Below are 20,920 nucleotides of genomic sequence, written 5' to 3' on the forward strand. Positions count from 1 at the left end.
GGAAAGGACCTGTTTTCTAACCCTGAGCCGATGCCATCAGTAGATAATCAAATACAAATGCTGGATGCCTGTTCACACGCTGAAGACCCAGAACATATTTCAGAGGAAGTGAATGCTGCTCATATAGCAGAAGCATCTCAGGAATCTTGCAGTATTACACGCACTGGGGACTTCCTTGGGAGACGACTGGAAATGAATTATTTGCTTGTCGGCAATTTAGCATCGCTAAATTCAGCATCACTACCACCACCACCACATCATCATCACTACCATGATGGGCATATGGCTGATGATAAGCTAAGTACAGATGATGTCAGTTGCCGTAGCTCCCAGGTCAGTGCAAAATCAGAGAAAAATATGGCTGATTTTGATAGTGAATAATCTGGGTGTGAAGAGGAGCTAGTTCAGATTCATTTCACAGGCAGAGCTACCATCTCATCTCTAACAACACCTTGCCAAAGTAGCATCTATTTACCATGAACATCTTAATCAAGAACCTATAATTCATAAACATCAATTCAACAGTAATTCTGTGGAAGACATTAATTTGGATATTGTTTGCAAGAAAGGAAACACCTTGTTGTGGGATACAGTCCAAGATGATGATACAGTTAATCTTTCTGAAGGATTAATAAATGAAGCAGAGAAACTTCTCCGTTCCTTAGTATGTTGGTTTACAGATAGATCTGAATGAGATTTATTGAAGGTTGCCTCGAAAATAGGAAACAACAGGTAAATAGGAATTAAAAAAATTTTTATGCAGTAGTCAAAGTTCATTTTGCGTATTCTTATCAACTAGGTGTGGTGAATTCATAGCATTTAACGTACCATTATCAACCTATTTTTTAGTAATTGTGGTTTTCATATTAGGTTTAAAGACTTCCCTTACAGGGTTCATATTGGGTTGGTCAAAAAGTTCGTTCGGTTAATGAATATGTTGTTCAATAAAGTTCTTGGTGAAAATGAAAAATGTCCTTAAAACCCAACGAACTTTTTGGCCAACCCAATATTTTATCACTGTCTTGCTTTTATCAGTACTTTTCGGCACTTTTCTTGATTAGATCATCTCCAACAGAAACAAAGGAGTAATAGTAATACTTATTCTCTTCTTGACTCTGGGAACATAGTGGTGATTACTCTGGTTTCAAATTACAGTTAAATGTTCTTAAACTGTGTCACAGTAAATATAAAAGAAGCTAAATAAGTGACGTGACATTAAACTGAAGCTGCAACATAAACATTTTGATTATGACACTGTCCTTTCATCTGGGGAATCTTTTGTGTCTTGACTTTTATAGTGCATAAAGAATTAGATTGGTGTTTCTTGTCTAGTTTGAATTCTGCTATATATTTATATACTTCTTCGGGGCTCAAATGATTACCACAAGTTTCTTGATTTTCAGTTCTGTTCCACTGGTACAATTTCAGGTTTCCCCTGTCTTATACTGTTTTGATAATGTTGTCCCATTCTCTGACATAGAGAATTCAGTTATTAACTGAATATATTATATTACATCATATCATATCATATATTGTCAGAGTAGCTCTGCCCAGGCCTGATATAAATGTCTAATTTTATTGAATATTTAAGTGCTTCAAAATATTTATCTAGTTGAATTAGAAAAAGTATGTACAATATTTTATTTCCTACTTTTGGTCTTTAAAGGGTTATAATTTGAACAATCCCAAAAGAAAAATTGCTTGTTCGTGCAGGTATAAGAAACCACTAATAACAGACCCCTGTTAGTGGATCAGTTGTCTCATTTTGTATATACTCTTTAAAAGGAATGCTTTCCATGGGGCTGGATGATATGTGGTCATTTCCACAGATATTATGCCTGTTCACTTTCAAATGTTAGTTATCTTTTACAAGTTTTTGTGAAACTGTCCAACAGTTTTTCAACGTGATTATATCCATTTATATTCCCCATATGTGCATCTGCATACCCTGTGACCCAGCAATTCCACTGTTAAGTGTGGACCTTACAGAAATACACCTATATGGTCAGCAAAAGACACGTTCAAGAATGTTCAGAGCAGCACTATTCAAAGTAACTAGTTGGTGTATAACTATCCAATGCCAAAAAAGAATAGAAAAGAAAAACTGAGCACTGTTAAACAAAATAATATATTGCAATAATAATAAACTACAACTGCACGAAATAGTGTGGCTGAATCTCACAAACATTATGTTGAGTGAAAGAAGCCAGATACTAGAGTATACTTCTATTGCTCTGTTTATATAAGTTTAACAACAAGAAAATGATTGCGTTCAATCAGGACAATGGTTACTCTTGGTCATCAGTGACTGGAAGGGGCACAATGAAAGCTTCTGGGATGCTGGTAATTTCTTTCTTTCTTGATGTGGGTGCTGGTTGCACAGGTATGTTCACCTCCTAATATTTTGCACTGTCACTTTGATTTACACATATTTTTGAATGTATACTTCGATTTAAAAAAACTATGCAAAGATGCAAAAAAAATTTTTTTAAGTAAAAAAACCCAAACTTAAGATTATCATATACATTTTTAAAGAGCCACTAAAATATTTTTATCATAGACTAATATAATCAACACAGGATATCAAATTTCTTTTAAAAAGCTTTGATTTACATGAATGAACCTTGCAAACATTATGCGAAGTGAAAGAAACCAGTCACTAAAGACCACATGTTGCATGATTCCATTTATATGAAATGTCCAGAATTGGCAAGTCTACTCACACAGAAAGTAGCTTAGTGGTTGCCTAGGGCTGAGGGCTGGCGGCAGAGGTGCGGGGGAAGGTTAGGGAATGAAAACTAATGGGTGTGGGTTTTTATTAAATTGTGGTGGTGACTGCACAACTCTGCATATACTAAAAACCACTGAATCACACATTTTAAACAGGTGAATTTTATGGTATGTGAATTGTATCTCAACAAAACAGCTACCAAAAAAAAAAAAAGCTTTCATTTTAAAGCCACGTGTCCCTCTCCCAATAATGATATTAGGTACAGATTTTTGCTTCACAAAAACGTAACTTGTTTTCTTGTTCTAAAAAGCATGACAAGGGCTTGCCTGGTGGCGTAGTGGTTGAGAGTCCGCCTGCCGATGCAGGGGACACGGGTTCGTGCCCCGGTCTGGGAAGATCCCACGTGCCATGGAGCGGCTGGGCCCGTGAGCCATGGCCGCTGAGCCTGCGTGTCCGGAGCCTGTGCTCTGCAGCGGGAGAGGCCGCAACAGTGAGAGGCCCACGTACCGCAAAAAAAAAAAAAAAAAAAAAAAAAAACAAAACATAAAAAGCATGACAAGAAAAAAACAATGGGAGACTAATGACTTTTTCTAAAACACCTAATAATGAGAACAATATGGCCATTACAAATCAAACATACAGAAATATCAATTGTAAATGTCCAGGGTAACAGATGATAACAGTTGATGAATGAAATGCCCAAATTTTAAAACTTCATTTAACCTATGGTTCAGTCTTCTGGCCACCAGATCCCTTAATTAGAATACCTAATAAGATAGTAAAATGTATTGTTTCAATTTTAATTTATTTTTCTCTACCTTTGTTGCTCCTTTCCTGAAAATTCTGTGAAATACTCTGACGGAGAAAGAAAGAAAAGAGGGGAAAGAAATGGTCCTACCATAAATCATCTCTAGCTCAGAGCTGTCCAATATTTCTGCAATGATGGAAACATTTAATATCTATGCTGTCCAACAGAGTAGTCAACTTCCACATGTGGCTATTGTATGACAGAGAAACTGAATTTTAATTGCTTTTAATTTTAAATCAAACTTTAATTTGACTAGTGGCTACCATATTAGTGCAGGTTTAGATGAACCACAACTAAATATCAGTCTGAAGACATCTACATACTTATTATACTAAAAGGTCACTCACAAAAGATGAAGTAAAGTACATATGTTTAGGAGATCAATCAATAGACAAAATCAACTTCACAAACTCACCTGGCCATCCTCCATTTTGGCTTTTGGGTAGTTGAGGATTAGTTTTGTAGCTTGTTCCCACTTTGCATGTGTATCTTCCCAAGCCTGAAATGAAGGCAATTACCACTTGAAAGCAACTTTAAACCTAGAGCTAAAAATCAATCAGTAATAGGCAGGTCTCAAACCTGGTGCATATTATAATATCCTACTTGTAATATGCACATATTTTAGACTTGCTTCAGAAGCTATTCCTGGTCACATATGCATAACACCAGGCTTCTAAAATTGAGGGTGGGGGCCTGAGAGGGATGTTTCTGTTGCCAAGGGCATACCTCAGTGTTTCCTGCGGTGGGATGCTCAATTCGCCGTAGTAATGCCATCACTCTTTTCTGAAGGGCTGCTCTTCCTAAGCAAAGACAACAACAAATCAACCTACTGCACTTAGAGCCCTGCTTGCCAACGGAGAACCTGGCAAGCCCAACCCAAAAGGCAGAATAGGAGGAGTGGAAGGAATACTTCAAATGATAAAGCTGAACACTTCCTTTTACCAGCCTCACAGGAAAGGGGCACTTAACTGGGACTCCACAATGTCCACAGCCTAAAATAGCTACTCCCACCTAAACTTACTCATAACATGTGCCAATGTTTTTAAAACTTCACTACATACAGTTCAGGCAGAGTAAATTATATAATCTATAACTGAAAGCAATTTATACTGCCAGTTTTTAAACAAATGTATATGGCATATTAAAAACTCAGTGAGAAATTAACAGCTTATTTCAAATACTATTTACTTTCACCTTACCTTGTGCAGAAAAGGATTTCAGGTAAGCTATCTGAATTAGCCCTGTAAACTTACAAAGTAGTAATCTTAGATACATCCTTAATGTTCCTAGAGCAATCAGACGTCACATGATTCAAGGCAGACTGAGTGAAAAAAACATTACCCATGATGTACCTGTTGACATCATATTGCTGACAGAGGCAAACTCCATGAATGTGTTATAGTTGGGCAAGAAGTTGTGCACTGACACTTCATCCACCCCACACCGGATATCCGCTTCCTCACAGAGGTGACGAAAACAGGACATGGCAACCAGAACAGCTTCAGTGTCAGGGCTCCACAGAAACATGTACAGGGCCACTTCTAGTTTGGTCTGGGCTTGTCGGCATATCGGCGGGGTTCCGCTGTACCCTGCTGCACTATCCTGGGAGTCAGGAGTGGGAGGCAAGTATTTGCAACTTATGTAATTTTACTTACAAAACCCAATAATACAACAAGCTGTGTATCAGATATGTCTGCATACACTAACCCACAAGAACTTTTCCCCTTTAACCATGATAGGATTTTCAAACCTCAAAATATCTCACCCGAATGAGAACTCAGATTATTTGTACCAACATAATACTACTATCTGTTCAATTTCAACTAGAATAGGTATCCTTTCCAGATCCCAGAAATGTAGATTAAGTCTAATATGAACACAAATAAAACATGCACAACACAAATCTACTCAATGAAAAATATAATACACTTCTCAGTCAATCATAAACGACAAAGGAAGAGGAAGTAACATGAAATTCTATCCACCCTGAGGGAAGAAATAAAATAATCATGCTGCAAAACTGACCTAACTAAGGACATGAATAAAAACTAAACATTACTGCAGAAGATACACTGGGCTCTGGATAACATATTCCCAAAACACAAAAGAGAGAAATCCTCATTTACAAAATGAATGCAAATTCTGCAGGTAAGACAAGAGTAAACACCACACTGCTTAGTAGTTGGTTTTTTTTTTCCTTCAACTGAAGATTATATTGTAAACTATGGATTAAAAAAAAGCTTTGGTCTGAAAAAGAAACTCTAATAATTTGATATTTTCACTGGTATTATGATTTATTTTTAAAGGGAATTATGGACACAGAAGTCATGAGAACACTTACGCATAACATCAAGCAACATGCTTTTGTTCCCAGTAAATCTGTGCTCTTTTTAGTTGACAGAACTTTTAAACTTCTGGGGTATGAATGGTCTTTCTTATGGGATAGAGAGTTATAATAATTATAGTTATCAGTTAAAGCTTATAAGTGTCAAAAAATCAAGTGCTGTTTACACATAATCTCATTTAATCCTCACAACAATTCTGGGGCAGAAATTATTATTATCCCCATTTTAAAGTCAAGGAACTGAATCACAGAGATGTTAGGAACTTGCCTGAGGGTCCACAAAGAGCAGTAACAGAACTACAAGCTAAGCAGTTCTTCACTATGCTGTATTACCTAGCTGAAACTTACCCAAGTTCATTCAGAAAAAAATACAGAGCACAGATGACGATACAAGAAAACTACAAAAGAAACTCCTTACCATGGATGAATTTCCTTTTCCCTTTCGGAGAGAGGTTCCAGGAGTACAAGTACGTAGTAATTCTTCATGATCTATGGACACCTGACTGGTATTTCCACTTGAAGGAACATCACATCCTACTCCATAAAGGAAGAGAAAGTGACAGGAACTTCTATCTGCCTGCTAGAAAGAAAAAATAAGCCTTTTCAAAGTACTGATAACCAAGAGAAATAAATATTTAATATAAGTTGTCTTTCTGTTTGAGACTATCCTGGAAAACCTCTCCTTCCATCTCCTGTTCCCCTCACATTGAAAAACATTCACTAGAAACCCAATAGTACAAATAATGTTTCCTCAATATCTCTGAAACTCCTCTCAGTTTTCCACTCTTCAAATCATGAGAATCAACAGATTCTAGAAATGTAAATTAACGTTTCTAGGTTTAACAGAGACACAAGGAAAACATCAACAACATAAAGCTACCACATGAAAGATATAATGTACTTTTCGGTCAATTAAAAACGACTAAGACTGCCTCCCATAAGACTTATATCCTGTGCTATGGTCAGGATAACTGGAAGCTGACTCTTTTGAGATTAAGTTCCTCTGCACCAGAATTAACACTGGTATATAAGCCATATATAAGAGTGACTTCACTGACCAGAAGACTACAGATTCATTACTGGATTACTAATGCTTGTACTCTGGAGAATTATACCATAGGCAAGGGCATGAAACATGAAACATCTTGTTCCTTATCTTTGGAATAATGCCAAATTCCACTACATTAACACACTAAGATAAGCCAGATATAAATAAATCCAACTTACCATTAGCCCATTTCTAAACAAAGAAAATTTAACAAGCTGCATGGTACACTGAAAAGCATACGCGTTTGATACATTTAAGATTTCTCGGGCTTCCCTGGTGGCGCAGTGGTTGAGAGTCCGCCTGCCGATGCAGGGGACACGGGTTCGCGCCCCGGTCTGGGATGATCCCACATGCCGCGGAGCGGCTGGGCCCGTGAGCCATGGCCGCTGAGCCTGCGCGTCTGGAGCCTGTGCTCCGCAACGGGAGGGGCCACAACAGTGAGAGGCCCGCGTACCGCAAAAAAAAAAAAAAAAGATTTCTCATAGATTTTATCCATTCTAGAAATGGATAAAAATTCACTGAATCAAGTACTCCTAAAACTATGCTGTAATAGAAGAACTTTTTAATTGACTAATTATAGAAACTTTATGTTAAAAAAAAATTAAGGTTCTTCTCTAGCCCCCAAAACCTTCTCACCATACTCCAATGGTTCAGGATCAAAACTTTTCACTCAACCCCAAGGAAGAAGACTCCTGATATTTTCAAGAGGTAAAAGCTTTCTCACAGAAATATAAATAAACCTAGATTGAGGGCCCTCAATCTCTTCCCTTCAGCTTCTTTACATATACAGATAGATAACATTCTCTGGGCTAGCCTAGCCATAGGATTCAAGTCTTATGTATGAACTTGAGAGGACAGATAGACTATGTTGTTACTCAATCTTCTTTGGTTATAGCAGCCCCCACTCCTCCTAGGACTGCTCCACAGAGTCCTGATTAACTCAGCTAGACTTTATCAGGATTGTGGCTTTAAGGCTAAAGGCTCAGAATAATTTTTAAAGAGTTGATTTGTCAGCCATTGTCTTCTGCACAAAATTTCCCTTGAAGACTGTAGGAGAGAGGAGCTGAATTAGGGCTTAATTTGGCTAATAAACACTTCCTTAATGTCTCCTCATTACCATTCCAAATATTCTTCCATTTTGAAAGATGTCACTTTGCTTACCTTATTTTTAAGAAGAAATTTATTCCTGCAGATCAAAATTTCCCGCAACCATTTGAGAATTTCTGTGCTACTAAGCATTTGATGGCTAGTTAATTTCTTGCAGATGTAAAAAAGCATTTGTGAGCTGCAGAAACAAAGTTCACTGTTACCAGCACTGTCAACAAACAACATAATGCAGATAAAATGAGTCCGTAAGAATGGCATTCTCTAATAATGGACAAAGTCTAGAGAAGCTTATTTTCCTTTCCAGGATTTGTTTTAGAGAAATGATTATCAAAATGTTAACAGCATGATCATCAAATGATGTAAGTGTACGGATTACGTTAAAAAAAAAAAAAAAGCAAGTACTTCTAAGCCCCCTACTCTCCCAACTTCCAGCTGTTTTATCCATGCATCTCATCCTTGCAGAGGACTCAAGAAAAAATTATAGACCAGGTGCACAGCACAGACTGTATGTGAACCTAACGCTCTAGAGCAGGGGTCTGCAAACTACTGCCTGCAGGCCAAATCCAGTCCATCATTTGCCTTCGTAAATAAAGTTTTAGTGGAACACGGTCACACCCCACTCATTCATTTACATATTGTCTATGGCTGCTTTCATGTCCCAACAGCCGAACTGAAGTTATAAAAGACACTACCTGGCCCACAAAGCCTAAAATATTGACTACCTGGCCCTTTAGAGAAAAAGCTTCCTTATTCCTACTCTAGAGCTGCACTGTCCAACACAAGAGCCACTAGCCAGCCACATGTGGCTGCTGAGCACTTGAAATATGGCTCGTCTAAATTAAGATGTCCTGTAAATATGAAACATAACAAATTCTGAAGACTTTATTAAAAAAAGAATGTAAAATATCTTATTAATAACTTTTGCATTAATTACATGTTGAAAAATATTGTATATATACTGGGTTAAAAAATATACTATTAAAATTAATTTTACCTGTTTCTTTTTACTTCTGAACATGGCAACTAGAAAATTTTAAATTACATATGTGGTTCACATTACATTACTATCAAAAAGCATTGCTTCAGAGTCTAGGATTTAACTCAGCTGCCAAGTGACTTGGTGTACCCACTTCTATAAGAAAATGACAAAACCTGAGGCTTACACACTTACATTTTCCTCAATGTGTTACCTCTGTGCTCACTGAAAGGTAATAATTTATATAACCAAGGAAATAAATTATAAAATTTATGTATATATTTTGCCTTCTAAGCAGATATTCTGTATTAATTCATCCACCAAAAACACTGGTATTATCGAAAATGTATGAAAGATCATAGTTTAGAAAACTGAAATAAACTATTAACATTACAAAATTTTAATACTCTAAGCTTATAACTGTAAAAATCAATTTAAAACACAGTTGTAACCACATAAAAAGCCGAAATAGAAGAGAACATACCAAATAACAGTACTTATGTTTGGATAATGAAATTTAGCACAATTTTTAAAAATTTATTTTCTAAACTGCTGTGACAATGTTCTTAGTTAAAACAAGAAATAATCTAATAATTTCAAGTCAAATAAAATACAAACTCATAAAACCTCTGGAGGTATAAATGAATAAAGTTTTATAATAAACTAAGTACTACAGAGTTAATATTCAAAGACAGAAAATACAAAATAAAATTTTAAATTGAAAAATAACAGTGCATATACCTGATTTCCCAAAATGTTTCTACAGGAGCATCAGGATTCCACAAATCAATGCTATCTAACTGATGAAGAACCAACAGAGCCTAAATTTTTAAAAAAGAGAAAGAGAAGACTTGTTCAAAAGAGTTTTGGTAAACATAACACTGGAGTATTTATTTTACAAATGCTAACTAATTGAGCTACTTAATTGTAGCCTCAACACACAGTATAGGGCACAACAGAAAAACTCTGAAGAACCAAAATCTCTAGGGGACTATATGTATTATATATATATAATAATATATATATAAAAAATGAAGTTACTTTATTCCTATCAGTCTTACTTTAAATGGCATATACACATAAGTTATATACTGATGAATTCAGAATAGCAATATACATGTGTAAAAAGTGCTTTAAGACACAAACAAAATAATTTCAATAAGTATCAAAGAACTCTATAGGAAATAAAAATAATCCCCAAGTAAGGAGATCTCTCCAAAACTAATACACACAAAAATATTTTACCTCAAGACAATATGGTACTGGCACAAAAACAGAAATATAGATCAATGGGACAGGATAGAAAGCCCAGAGATAAACCCACACACCTATGGTCAACTAATCTATGACAAAGGAGGCGAGGATATACAATGGAGAAAAGACAGTCTCTTCAATAAGTGGTGCTGGGAAAACTGGACAGCTACATGTAAAAGAATGAAATTAGAACACTCCCCAACACCATACACAAAACTAAACTCAAAATGGATTAGAGACCTAAATGTAAGACCGGACATTATAAAACTCTTAGAAGAAAACATAGGAAGAACACTCTTTGACATAAATCACAGCAAGATCTTTTTTGATCCACCTCCTAGAGTAATGGACATAAGAACAAAAATAAACAAATGGGACCTAATGAAACTTCAAAGCTTTTGCAAAGCACAGGAAACCACAAACAAGACAAAAAGACAACCCTCAGAATGGGAGAAAATATTTGCAAACAAATCAACGGACAAAGGATTAATCTCCAAAATATATAAACAGCTCATGCAGCTCAATATTAAAAAAAACAACCAACCTAATCCAAAAATGGGCAGAAGACCTAAATAGACATTTCTCCAAAGAAGATATACAGATGGCCAAGAGGCACATGAAAAGCTGCTCAACATCACTAATTATTAGAGAAATGCAAATCAAAACTACAATAAAGCACCACCTCACACCAGTTAGAATGGGCATCATCAGAAAACCTACAAACAAATGCTGGAGAGGGTGTGGAGAAAAGGAAACCCTCTTGCACTGCTGGTGGGAATGTAAATTGATACAGCCACTATGGAGAACAGTATGGAGTTTCCTTAAAAAACTAAAAATAGAATTACAGTATGACCCAGCAATCCCACTACTGGGCATATACCCAGAGAAAAGCATAATTCAAAAAGACACACGCTCCCCAGTGTTCATTGCAGCACTATTTACAATAGCCAGGTCACGGAAGCAACCTAAACGCCCATCGACAGACAAATGGATAAAGAAGATGTGGTACATATATACAATGGAATATCACTCTGCCATCAGAAGGAACGAAATTGGGTCATTTGTAGAGACTTGGATGCATCTAGAGACTGTCATACAGAGTGAAGTCAGTCAGAAAGAGAAAAACAAATATCGTATTAACGCATATATGTGAAACCTAGAAAATGGTACAGATGAACCGGTTTGCAGAGCAGAAATTGAGACACGGAAGTAGAGAACAAACGTATGGACACCAAGTGGGGAAAGCGGAGTGGGGTGCAGTTGTGGTGTGATGAACTGGCAGACTGGGATTGACATGTATACACTGATGTGTGTAAAATGGTTGACTAATAAGAAAAAAAAATAATTAAAAAAATAAAAAATAAAGTCCATAAAGTCTGAAAAAAAATTTTACTTCTAGGCCATAAGATAAAGTAGGAGTTATCTTATTTGCCACATATTCTTTTGGAACAGACAGGACAAATTATTTTTCAAAAAGGAGAGAGGGGGAGGAAAATAGATTTTGTATTTCATAGCAGATTATTCATCCTAAAATACCTCAATTGACCACAGAATTGAAATTGGATTTAGCTCACAGAACATTAACAGGAATATACAACTAATATAAAAAAACACTATTAAATAAATTAATGCCACCAAGGGTATAAAGAGTAAAACTAGACTCTTCCTTCAAACCAGCCCTATCCTAACTCCAGCTCCACAACGTTTCCCCCGGACGCACACTGCTGAGCTCTGCACATTCTTCTCAGTCTTGGGTCAGCACATTTGGACATTCTTTACTCCTCTTTAAAGCCTTTTATTAAAATTCCAATGAAACACTGTTTGGAACACATAATGAGATCTGATTTCTTCTCTTAAAACCAAATTAAATGCATAAACTGCAAATACAGCTGCAATGATAACCTGCCTCACATTAGGAAAAATAAGTACATTTCTAACCTTGTTCAACTTTGTAACTCCAAAAGTTATAAATTATATAAACATCAGATCTATATTTTCTATTTCAAATACTTTCACTGTAATTATTTTGAGATGTTTAGTGAAAACTGCAATTTGTTGTGAGAATCTTCAAAAATTATATAGGTTATACCTCTCATAACAAGGAAAAACAGCCCAAATTAACATTCAATTTTGTTACTATTGTGCAAAGGTTTAGTTACTGACACTTTAAAGTGGCAAATTCTGTAACGTTTTTGTTTGACAAAACATTTTTTTGAAATATTCAAAGAAAATGTGTTAGCCTTTTCTCTGCCTTAATATGAATGTTTTCCTTTCCATGTTCCTTTCCATTTTTAAGTTTTCCACATATATTTTAACAAAACTGTAAACACAGTATACTCCTTTGACATTTCATAAATATTTTTCCATATTGCTTTGTGATCTGCATGGTTTAATGGATTTTTTTTTGAATTTTATTTTTTTTCTATACAGCAGGTTCTTATTAGTTATCCATTTTATACATACTAGTGTATATATGTCAATCAGTTCACCAAATTGAAATATCATTCTCTTGTTATTGAATATTAACACATTCTCTTACTAGTGAATATTTAAAATTCTCCTAATGTTCTATTACAAATAAGAGCAGTAAGCATATATGTGTGTAGCTTTTTCCTTTTAACTTATATTCACAGGATTAAAAAATTACAGGAATGTAATTATTTGGACAGAAAAATGGACATCTGTATAGCTCCTGCTAAATACTGTCAAATAGCCTTCCAAAAAGAGTGCAAAGTATATACTGTTTTATAGAACCAACAGCAATGTACACAAATACAAGCAATGAGTGTAACAATGAGTGCTGAAACACTTTTGGTAAAATAAAGCATGATAAATAATGAAGTAGCAAATCTTAAATATATAGTTCAATGAATTTTCACAAATGAATATGCCTCATATAACCATTCCCCAGATCAACATTATTAACACCCAGAAGCCTTTTTCACATTCCCTTCCGGTCATCAGCTCTTGACAAAGGTAGCCACTGTTCCGACTTCTATCACCATAGGTATTTTTGCCTGTTTCTGAACTTTGTATAAATAAAGGGAATCATACAGCATGTTCTCTTTGTGTTTGGCTGTCTTCACTCAATATTATGTATGTGAGATTCAACCATGCTTTGTACTTAGTGGTAGCTTGTTCTTTCTGCATTGCTTTAGTAAGTGGAATGATAATGTTGATATATTTGAGTTGTTTCCAGCGTTTTTGCCCACTACAAATTATGCTGCTATTAATATTTTTGTATGTGTCTTCTGGTAAACATACATATACATTTCTGTTGGATACATACCTAGGAGGAGAATTGCTAAGTCATATGTTTAGCTTTTATAGATATATTGCAAAACAATTTTTAATGATGGTTGTACTAATTTACTTTCTTACGAGCAGGATATGAGTAAAAACAAAGCACAGTTTGATCCTTGAACAATGAGGTTAGGGGTGCTGACCCCCCCATGCAGTAAAAAATGCACATGTAACTTTTGACTCTCTAAAAACTTAACTACTAATAGCCTACTGTTGACTGGAAGCCTTACCAATACCAAAGTCAATCAACACAAATTTTGGATGTCATATATATTATATACTATATTCTTACAATAAAGCTAGTAAAAAGAAAATGTTGTTAAAAAATCATAAAGAAAAAAGATCTATAGTACTGTACTGTATTTATCAATACTGTAAGTTTACATCATGTTTACAAGATGAATCAGCTTTTTCTATAACAATGATGGCATCTTCGATAGTGTAATCCTTCCAGACTTTCATAATGTTCTCTCTATTTGGGTTCTCTTCCATAGCGTTGACAATCCTTTTCACAGGGTACCGAGTGTAATGAGCCTTAAAGGTCCTTATGAACCCCTGATCTAGAGGCTGAATTAGAGACATGTTTGGGGCAATCAGGCCACTTTGACACCTTCAGTGTTAAACTCATGGAGTTCCGGGTGGCCAGGGGCATAGTCCAGTAACAAAAGAACTTTAAAAGGTAGCCCCGTACTGGCAAGGTACTTCCTCATTTCAGTGACAAAGCATTGATGCAACTAATCCAGAAAAAGGGTTCTCACTGTGCAGGCTTTCTAGATGTACAACCAAAAGGCTAGCAACTGGTATCTATCTTTTCCTTTCAAGGCTTGGAAGTTAGAAGCTTTATAAATAAGGGCAGTTCTGATCATAAACCTAACTGCATTTGCACAAATCCTGGTGCTTGCTTCTCCTTCTTACTAATAAATGTCCTTTGTGGCATTTTTTTCTAGAGTAGCACACGTTCATCTGCATTATAAACCTGTTCAGGCTTACATCCCTTCCCCTCAATGATTTTCTTAATGGCGTCTGGGAACTCATCTGCTGCCTCTTGGTCAGCAGAAGCTGCTTCTCCTTTACCTTGACATTTTTAAAGCCAAAGCTCTTTCTAAAAGTATCAAATGATCCTTTGCTGGCATTAAATTCTCCAGCTTTTAGATCCTTCACTTTCCTTTTGCTTCAAATTGTCAGATAAAGACTTCACTTTTTCTCGAATCATACTGAAGTCAATAGGTATACCTTTCTTATAGCAATCCTGCACCCACATAAAAGCTGCCTTTTCAATACAAGATAAAAAGATATTTCACAAAAAGTGCAAGGTTTCATGCCACCTGGAGTATCTGCAGCAACAGCCTCATGAATTTCCATTCCCCCCCCCAACCAATAGTCCTTATGTTGGATTCATTTATCTTGAAATGGCAGACAACCACAGCTGTCTACAATCTATAGCACATATCAAACAATTCTTGTAATGTCATGACTTCTTTCTGCGTTCATCACTAGTGGGACTTCATATGGGTTACATGGTGTTATTCAAAGTATGTTACTGCACTAAAAATGATGAAAAGTACACGAGAACCACAAGAGATCGCTTTTTACTGATACACAATTTACTGATGAGATTAACTGCTCATGCAGAGACTATGAGCCTCACATAGCATTTTAAATGGATACTCATGACACTTGAGCTCACCAAAATAGTAACAAAATGCAGTTATGAAATCATTACAGTAGTACAGTATGTACTACAGTTGATTTAATGCAGTTATGATTTAACACTGCATCTGTACATTTCTTTATATTTATTTTGACTGTGAAAGATGCCATGTACAGTCTGTGTGTAAGTTTTGATAAATTGTAACTTTTTATAATAGATTTATAAATGATAATATATGGATAAACAAGGTCTTACTGTATAGCACAGGGAGCTACATTCAATATTCTGTGATTAAAACATAACGGAAAAGAATATTTAAAAAAGTACGTATGTATAACTGAATTACCTTGCTGTACAGTAGAAATGAACACAACACTGTAACTCAACTATATTTCAATTAAAAAAAGTAAAAAAGTGTAATAAAATAAATGACCCAAAAAATGATAATATAGACTGGTATCCATATATATTTTATGTCATGACATACCTTTTTCTTAATTTTTTTGGTATTTCTAGGTTAGCAATTCACTGGCAAGTTTTTTCAAATTGTCGTAAATATTCAAAAAGTTTTCCAACATATTTTTTGAAAAAATCTGCATACAACTGGACCTGCACAGTTCAAACCCATGTTGTTCAAGCGTCAACTGTATAGTCATTTGATCTTTCATAAACCTTTTTGTTATCTGCTATCTAGCTTAATTTCAATGTAGTCATAAAAAATTTTTTGGGTAATTTCAATCCTTCAGAATTTGTTGAGACTTGCATTATGCTCAAGATATCCTAAATGTTCCACATGTACTTGAAAAGAAAATGCATTTATTGAATGCAGTGCTCTGTAAGTGTCAAATAGGTCAGATCTGATAACCATGTTGTTCAGATCTTCTACCCTTACTATTCGTTTGCTTGCTTATGCTACCAGACACTGAGAAAGGTATGCTCAAGTATCCCACTATAACTGTATTTGTCTATCTCTCCTTTTACTTTACATGTTTTTATATATTTAGAAATTTTATGTTTTTGCTTTATATATTTTAAATCTTTGTTATTAGACTCATATAAAGTCTTATTTTCTGGATGGATTAGAACCCTTTGCAATAATGAGATGTCTCTTTTTATCATCCAACATAGGACCACCTAAATACATAAAGCAAATATTAGCAGACATAAAGGTGAGAAACTGACAGTAACATAATAATAGTAGGTGATTTTAACACACCATTTACATCAATGGACAGATCATCCAGACGGAAAACCAATAACGGAACACTGGCCTTAAACAACACGTTAGTCTATATCAACTAACAGATACGTAGAAAACATTCCATCCAAAAGCGGCAGAATACACACTCTTTTCCAAGTGTACATGGAACATTCTCCAGGACAGATCACATGTTAGGCCACAAAACAAGTCTCAGTAAATTTAAGAAAACTGAAATCATATTAAGCATCTTTTCCAACCACAACACTATAAGACTAGACACCAACTACAAGAAACAAACTATAAAAAACACAAACATGGAGGCTAAACAATACGCTACTAAACAACCAATGGGTTACTGAAGAAATCAAAGAGGAAATAAAGATACCTGCAGACAAATGAAAATGAAAACACGACGATCCATCTCAAAATCTATGAGATGCAGCAAAAGCAGTTCTAAGAGAGACGATTACCTCAGTTCTAAGAGGAAGCCTAGCTCAGGAAACAAGAAAAATCTGAAATAAACAAGTTAAACTTACACCTAAAGGGACGAGAAAAAGAAGAACAAACAAAACCCAAAGTTAGTAGAAGAAAAATCATAAAGATCAGAGCAGAAGTAAGAGAAACAGAGACTATAAAAGCAATAGAAAAGATCAATGAAACTAAGAGCAGTTCTTTGAAAAGATAAACAAAATTGATAAACCTTTAGCCAGCCTCATCAAGAAAAAAAGGGAGACGGCCTAAAAGAATAAAATCAGAAATGAAAAAGGAAAAGTTACAACTGATACCACAGAAATACAAATGATCATAAGAGATTACTACGAACAATTATATGCCAATAAAATGGACACCTGAGAAAAAAATAAATTCCTAGAAATGTACAGTCTCCAAGACTAAATCAAGAAGATACAGAAAATATGAACAGACCAATTACCAGTAATGAAACTGAATCAATAATTTAAAAAATTCTCAACAAACAAAAGTTCAGGACCAGATGGCTTCACAGGTGAATTTTACCATTTAGTGAAGAGTTAACACCTATCCTTCTCAAACTATTGTAAAACATTGCACAGGAAGGAATGCTTCCTCACTCATTCTACGAGGTCACCATCACCCTGATACCAACATGAGACAAAGCTATGACAAAGAAGAAAATTACAGGCCAATATCATTGATGAACACAGATGTAAAAATTCTCAACCAAATATTAGCAAAATGAATTCAACAATACATTAAAAGATAACACACCACGATCAAGTGGGATTTATCCCAAGGACACAAGGATGTTTTTTATATCCACAAATCAATCAATGTAATACACCACATTATCAAACTGAAGAATAAAAATCTTATGATCATCTCAATAGATGCAGAAAAGGCTTTTGATAAAATTCAACATCCATTTATGATAATAACTCTCCAGAAAGTGGGCATAGAAGGAACATACCTCGACATAATAAAGGCCATATGCGACAAACCCACAGCTAACATCATACTCAATGGTGAAAAGCTGAAAGCATTTCCTTCTAAGATCAGGAACAAGACAAGGATGTCCACTCTTGCCACTTTTATTTGACATAGTTTTGGAAATCCTAGCCACAGCAATCAGAGAAGAAAAAGAACTAAAAGAAATCCAAATTGGAAAGGAAGAAGTAAAACTGTCACTGTTTGCAGATGACATGACACTATACATAGAAAATCCTAAAGACACTACCAAAAAACTATTAGAGCTCATCAATGAATTCAGTAAAGTGGCAGGATGCAAAATTAATACACGGAAATCTGTTGCATGTCTATACACTAACTACGAACTATCAGAATGAGAAATTAAGGAAACAATTCCCATTTACCATCACATCAAAAAAATAAAATAAAATAAAATGCCGTGGAATAAACCTACTTAAGGAGGCAAAAGACCTATACTCCGAAAACTATAAGACACTGATCAAAGAAACTGAAGACAACACACAGATGGAAAGATACACCGTGTTCTTGGATTGGAAGAATCAATACTGTTAAAATGACCATACTGGCCTTCCCCGGTGGCACAGTGGCTAAGAATCCGTCTGCCAAAGCAGGGGACATGGGTTTGAGCCCTGGTCCAGGAAGACCCCACATGCTGGGGAGCAACTAAGCCCATGAGCCTCAACTACTGAGCCCATGTGCCACAACTACCGAAGCCCATGTGGCTAGAGCCCATGCTCCGCAACAAGAGAAGCCACCACAATGAGAAGCCCATGCACCGCAATGAAGAGTAGCCCTGGCTTGCCGCAACTAGAGAAAAGCTCGCGCACAGCAACAAAGACCCAATGCAACCAAAAATAAGTTAATTAATTAATTAATTAAAAAAAAAAACAATGGAAGAAAATAAGTGGTGCTGGGAAAACTGGACAGCTACATGTCAAAGAATGAAATTAGAACATTCTCTAACACCATATACAAAAATAAACTCAAAATGGATTAAAGACCTAAATATAAGGCCAGAAACCATAAATCTTATAGAGGAAAACATAAGCAGAACACTCTTTGGTATAAATGGTAGCAGTATTTTTTTAGATGTCTCCTGAAGCAAAGGAAATAAAAGCAAAAATAAACAAATGGGACCTAATTAAACTTAAAAGCTTTTGCACAACAAAGGAAACCACTGACAAAATACAAAAACAGCCTATTGAATGGGAGAAAATATTTGCAAACTCTATGACTGATAAGAGATTAATATTCAACATATATAAACAGCTCATACAACTCAACATCAAAAAAACAAACAACCCAATTTTAAAAATGGGCAAAAGAACTGAATACACATTTTTCCAAAGAAACATACAGATGGCCAACAGGCATATGAAAAGATACTCAATATCAGTGATCATCAGGGAAATGCAAATCAAAACCACAATGAGATATCACCTCACATCTGTCAGAATGAACCAAAAGAACACAAATAACAAATGCTGATGAGGATATGGAGAAAAGGGATCCCTTGTACATTGTTGGTGGGGATGTAAACTGGTGCAGCCACTGTGGAAAACAGTTTTTTTCTCAAAAAACTAAAAACAGAACTACCATATGACCAGCAATTCCACTCCTGGGTACATATTGGAAAAAACAAAAATACTAATTAGAAAAGATACATAACCCCAATGTTTATAGTAGCATTATTTACAACTGCCAAGATATGGAAACAACCTAAGTGTCCATTCATCCAACAGATGAATGGATAAAGAAGATGTGGTAATGAATACATATATATACAACAGAGTACTACTCAGCCATAAAAAAGAAAGAACTTTTGCCATTTGCAGCAACATGGATGGACTTTGGCAGGCATTATGCTAAGTGAAATAAGTCAGACAGAGAAAGACAAATACTATATGATATCACTTATATGTGGAATCTAAAAAATCTAACAAACTAGTCAATATAACAAAAAAGAAGCAGACTCACAGATACAGAGCCCAAACTAGTGGTTACCAGTGGCAGGGAGTTTGGGGGGCAGGCAATACAGGGGCTGGGGAGTGGAAGGTACAAACTATTGGGTGTAAGATGGGCTCAAGAATATATTGCATAACATGGGGAATATAGGTAATATTTTGTAGTAACTGTACATGGAAAGTAACCTTTAAAAATTGGATTAAAAATTTTTTAATAAAATAAAAATTAAAGAAAAAATTTAAAAGGAATAGATTAAAAAAAGGAATGTACATAGTTACAACTTTACCTTCAAGAGCCTAGAAGTCATTTTCCCCTTACCTCCATTGCTTCCTGAGCAATCTCTGGCATGTGTGACTGAGGTACCAGTTGGACGAGCCCTGTAATTAATTCTGCGGTACTGCCTTGAGTTTCAGGCCCCTGTTTTCTCGGATTCTGCAAAGAAAAAAGCAAATTTCAATTTAAAAAAAAAATCGATGGACAGAGGCTGAAGGGTAGAGGGAATGGAGACTGACTGCTAATGGGTTCTAGGTTTATTTTTGAGGTGATGAAAATGTTCTAGATGTTCTAGACCTAGATAGTGGTGATGGCTACACAACCTTGTAAATATACCAAAACCAGTGAACTGTACACTTTAAACAGGTAAAAACTTCATGGTACATGAATTTTACCTCAAAAATAATAATAATTGTGGGGTTTTTTTTTTTTAAATCAAAACTGCTTTTGTTAAGAATTCTCAATCTACATCTATACTTGTTCATTAACGTGAATAATATCCAGAGAAAATCCTAATTAAAATAAAACAAAAACTAGGTATTAGCTTTTCAGTTAAGAAATTACATCAATAATGGAAGTAAATAATATTTTTTCAGCAACCCTACATTGGCTAAATAATATACCTCTGATTTGGAACTTCTGGTTTGGGATCTTAAACTTGTGATGAAAGGCAAAGAATGTGCATGCTTGATGAGGACTACACAATTATCCTGTGTAGCCCTCTTGTCCAGTTCAAGGACCTACCCAAATCCGCACAGGGCTAGAATCCACACCTCCAGATACCCATACCTCAGG

The 20,920-nt window shown here is 35.4% G+C and overlaps 1 protein-coding gene across 2 annotated transcripts in view; it reads right to left on the reverse strand.

Annotated features, from left to right (window-relative positions):
- NF1 (neurofibromin 1) overlaps positions 1-20,920 on the reverse strand; it is a 250,014-nt gene that overhangs the window by 125,972 nt on the left and 103,122 nt on the right. For both annotated transcript variants that reach the window (XM_065897305.1, XM_065897304.1), the window contains exons 14-20: positions 20,171-20,284; positions 9,756-9,835; positions 8,093-8,216; positions 6,302-6,463; positions 4,892-5,141; positions 4,266-4,339; positions 3,955-4,038 (exon numbers count right to left, since the gene is read on the reverse strand). In XM_065897305.1, the coding sequence (XP_065753377.1) occupies positions 3,955-4,038; positions 4,266-4,339; positions 4,892-5,141; positions 6,302-6,463; positions 8,093-8,216; positions 9,756-9,835; positions 20,171-20,284 (888 nt within the window). The remainder of the gene's footprint in view (positions 1-3,954; positions 4,039-4,265; positions 4,340-4,891; positions 5,142-6,301; positions 6,464-8,092; positions 8,217-9,755; positions 9,836-20,170; positions 20,285-20,920) is intronic.

The sequence above is a fragment of the Phocoena phocoena genome, chromosome 19 (genome assembly GCF_963924675.1).
Source record: "Phocoena phocoena chromosome 19, mPhoPho1.1, whole genome shotgun sequence".
Lineage (NCBI taxonomy): Eukaryota > Metazoa > Chordata > Mammalia > Artiodactyla > Phocoenidae > Phocoena > Phocoena phocoena.